The 4,447-nt window shown below is 36.2% G+C and overlaps 1 protein-coding gene across 1 annotated transcript; it reads right to left on the bottom strand.

The window, feature by feature from the left end:
• Positions 1 to 2,048: 2,048 nt before the first annotated feature.
• LOC102210227 (formyl peptide receptor 2-like) lies at positions 2,049 to 3,547 on the bottom strand. Its single transcript, XM_005754109.1, has 2 exons — positions 3,514 to 3,547; positions 2,049 to 3,121 (listed from the first exon to the last, which is right to left on the bottom strand). Exons 1-2 carry the CDS (start codon positions 3,521 to 3,523, stop codon positions 2,049 to 2,051), a joined length of 1,083 nt encoding a protein of 360 aa, XP_005754166.1. The 5' UTR covers positions 3,524 to 3,547.
• Between the last annotated feature and the right edge of the window lie 900 nt (positions 3,548 to 4,447).

Raw genomic sequence — 4,447 nt, 5'->3', positions numbered from 1 at the left:
TCAGCTGTCAAAACAAAACACGTCAATAAATGTGGAAATTGGCAGTACATACCTGCGTGTGCGTGTATTTGTGCCTGGTGTATTCCACATCCAGTATCTCCACACATCTCTCAAGAAGCCATATATTAACATGATCTAGAAATGCTCCATCTTCTTTGGGTCAAAGCTCATTTAAAATGAACTAAATGAACTGAGACAAAGTCAAAAACTGTTCTGTATTCAGACGAATTGAAATTTGAAGTTGTGTTTGGAAAACATGCAAACATTTGCATCCTCTGGGTTAAAGAGGGGAGAGACCATCCATCTTGCTATCAGCAGTCAGTTGAAAAGCCTGCATCTCTGATGGTATGGTGGTGCATTACTGTCTGGAGAGGCACCATTAATTCTTTGTAGGACTATTGAGCTGACAATCATGTTCTCTCAGGAAATGGTAGAAAGAAAGAAAGAAAATAAGACAGCACTCCACACCCCAAGGCCTAATGACGTATTTAAAAAAAATCTCAAAAAAGGTTATTTGAATATTTAAAAAAATATACTTGAATAGAGAAACTGAAATGAAGGCTTTTAAATGTTGCTAAATCTCAAGGATGTACATCTTTTCTAATCTCAGACCTTAAAGTCATAATTCAATTTTTTTTAAAACAGAAAAAGAAAATAAACAACATTTTCATACTAACTTCAGCACATTGCTCCTTGAACTGTAACTATTGCATCTTTTTGTTTACATACTGAATAGTCAATGTAAGAAAACTGACTATTTAGCATGTTTTCTTTATACATTTCTTTATATTTTGTTTCCATGGTGTCAGAATACATTACTGTAATTTTTGAAGGGGTCTCGAGCAATAGTTTTCTTTAGACATGGGCTGCTTTTTTACTCATTCAGTCTCTAACCATTTTCAGAGTAATGTTTTTCGTAACACATTTAACACTGATCTATGAATCAATAAAGAAAAAAAAAACTGCAACTTACTTAAGGGACAGACCAGTTCGGTGTCTACACATAACAGCCAACTAAGCAAATAAACTATTGTAATTCATAAATTTTGGCACCTTTTTATTAGCATTATTTGTTCCCATGTATTTATCGATGAAAAAATGCCAAGGATTAGAGCTTGAAAGCTAAATGTTTCCCAAAAAGTAGCCAAACAACATATGAACTGTATCTTAAGGCCATGACATGAAGAATTACGAAAAAAATGATTTATTGTATTTTTTGCTTTGCAACATCTACCTTCTAACATAAAAGTCACTTAAAATTAATTTAATGATGAAATCCAAATCATGGAAAAATGACAGCATCAAAGTAAAAAAACAGAAAACAAAACAAACAACACAAAAAACCATTCATATGTTAAATAGTTTTAGTGAATTTTAATGCAGAGATGCAGCACGCATAAGTTTTAACGTATTCTGACTAATTAAAATTGTAACTCCTCTTTCTTACTATTATAAGTAAATATAGTAAGCATAGTGGGATATTCCCTGTCTGTGCAACAATAGATAAGTACCATACTAACAAGCTGACATTTTATATTTCTGTGAAAGAGTTTAAAGTTTAAAAAAACAAAAAAACAAAAAAACAAAAACATTTAGTGCAATAAAATTCATTAGAAATTGATGTAAAATTCATTACATGAATAAATGAGGGTTTCATTTAAGTCCATATACATGTGAAGGCAGACGAGCAAATTATATTGTGTATGTCTGTTCATGAGCGTAAATATGTAACCTCAATAGAACATCTTTGCGATGAATTAGAGCCGAGACTGCGAGTCAGGCCTTCTCATCCAACATCGCTGTCTAATCTCACAAGTGGTCTTCTGGAAGAATGGTAAACACATTCCTAAACATCTCAATGAGTTGAAGGGTGGGCTGACATCATCTTAAACACTATACATTAGAATGGGATTTCATTCAAGTTCATATACATGTGAAGGCAGACAAGCAAACACTTTTGGAAATATTGTGTATGTCTGTGCATGAGCGTAAATATGTAAAACAAAAACAATGATTCATTTCAAAATTCATTGTCTGGTGGGGCACTCTTATTCAGTTCTAGGAATCCCCTCAGTGATGATTACTGTGCTTTCTGGGATGTTTTCATAAATGGCTGGGTCGATCCGATCTAAAGTGGCAGCAGTGTCTGATTTTTGGGAAGCTTTTGAAAAGGTTGATGACATGGAGCGGGTGGACAGAAATGACAAATGGTCTTCTGCCAGTGCGCTCTCGAGTACAAAACAAATGGACTGTCGAAATTTCTTCTGGAATTCTTCACACATGAAAACATAAAGGATGGGGTTCAAGCAGCTGTTCAGAAAAGCCAGACTCACAGTCAGAGGACCATACATTCTAACAATCCCCTGGAGCTCTAACTTCAATTCTATGAAACTGAAAATGTGGAAAGGCAACCAACAGATGAAGAATGCAAAAATGATGGAGAAAATGACCCGGCGAGATCTGCGTCTCCTTGTTCTCGGCATGCGCATTGCACGGATACCAATGGACACATAAGAGATCACTATTATCAGGAATGGGATCACAAAGCCCATAACAAAGCGAAAAATGTCGAGAGTCAATTTGTGTTCCTTGATTGTTGCAGAATAACCACAGGAACTTTCCCCTCTGTTCCCCACTGATGCAGTGCGAAAAGTGGCATAAGGAGTGCTGAAGACGCCAGCGATCACCCAGATCCCAGCTGATATGAGCTGAGCTTTGCTGACTGTGCGTTTGTTGTGTGCCCACACCACCACACAGATACACAGACAACGATCCAAACTCATGGCTGTCAGAGTAAAGATGCTGACAAACATGTTGACTACACTCACAAAGGTGTTGAGCTTGCACATGAATGCTCCAAAAGGCCATCGGTGACTCTGAGAGAGAGAAATGATCGAGAAAATAAGGAAGGCTGTGAAGAGGAAGTCAGCTATGGCCAGGTTGAGAAACCAAACCGAGTCGACTGTTTTCTGCATTTTGAATCCCGCCACATAGATAACAAGGCCATTGCCCAGAGTTCCAGCTATAAATATCACACAGTAGATGACAATGGAGGCTGTTTGTATGTGTGTGAAAGCTGCATCTTGTTCAGGTGACTGAGTTGCATTGAAAGTGATGTTATCTGAAAGCAAAAAAGAAAATGTTTTATTAAACAAATCATGTTTCCACAATATATTATATGAACAGATAAAATAAGAGGATTTCATTACATTTGTTGCCAAATTATACAAATTAAGTAATTTTTAATTAACAAAATACAGCTATGCATTTTCATAGTTGGCTCCAACACATGTTCTATGCAATACTAGCTTCTACTTTTGTGATGCACATACAGAATTCTGTGTGCAAGTTGGCATATGCATTTATCTAACTCAGTTTCTTTTGTGATTAATAACATAATTAATAACAGGTATGAGTGCTCATTTTGAACAGTTTAACAAGAACTCAAATAACCTTTCACATATTGCTGCTTAAAGAAAAATAGTAATATATGTCTAGACTAAATTAACTTACCCGTCCCCATGCTCCTTTTAGCTGAGAGAGTCTGTCCTGGTTGTAAATTGATCTCTATCAGTTGCTGCTTCTACTTGCTCTCTGTCTTTGATAACGCTGCCCTCTCAGTTTTTGCAGCTGCAGATGAATCAGTATGCAAATACAGAAATGAGCAGATAATTTAATAGTAACGCCTCAGAATATGCTAATGCAACAACATTTGCCTGAACTGAATGAACATTTTTGTGATGACGCTCAAAAGGTTGGACAAATCTTACAAGAGTATTATTTATATCTGTATATTGTGCCAATGTTGTACATATATCACTGTAGACAATCACCGATCGTGGTTAGCTACATCGTTCTTGTGCTGCTGTAATCACATTCATGCACCCTTACAGACACTCTTTGGCTTATCAGATGAACACAAAAGACAAAGAAGTGCTAAAAATGTAAGAATTTATTGCATAAAGATTCACCAAATAACATTAAAGTGGCTGTTTGGCAAAGACTGTTGTTATTAAGTGTCGATGCAAACAGTAAAACTGTATATTATTGATTTTGTATGGAAGTAGTCACTGGTGCAGAGATGGAAAAAATGTAAATATGCTTTTGCTTCTTTGTTAGCATTAGCTGTGCTTTAAAAACACAGTAATGCTTCCTGCACACGTGTGTTTGCACATTAGCTGTAATTATCTGGTTGATCTAGATGTTCAGATAGAACTAAGTAGAGGTGCCCAAGGACACTTTTCAAATAATAGAATACCATATGTCTCAAGCAGTTGATTTTTCTCGGTGGTCATGCATTTAACAGTGTATACCAGTACTATGTAAATGGTAAATAGTAAATGGCCTGTATTTGTATAGCGCTTTACTAGTCCCTAAGGACCCCAAAGCACTTTACACATTCAGTCATCCACCCATTCACACACACATTCACACACTGGTGATGGCA

This window comes from Pundamilia nyererei, unplaced genomic scaffold, assembly GCF_000239375.1.
Source record: "Pundamilia nyererei isolate P.nyererei 1_Seehausen unplaced genomic scaffold, PunNye1.0 scaffold00508, whole genome shotgun sequence".
In the NCBI taxonomy this organism is placed as follows: domain Eukaryota; kingdom Metazoa; phylum Chordata; class Actinopteri; order Cichliformes; family Cichlidae; genus Pundamilia; species Pundamilia nyererei.
The sequence above is the reverse complement of the archived record's forward strand: the minus strand, read 5'-3'. Positions and strand labels throughout refer to the sequence as shown.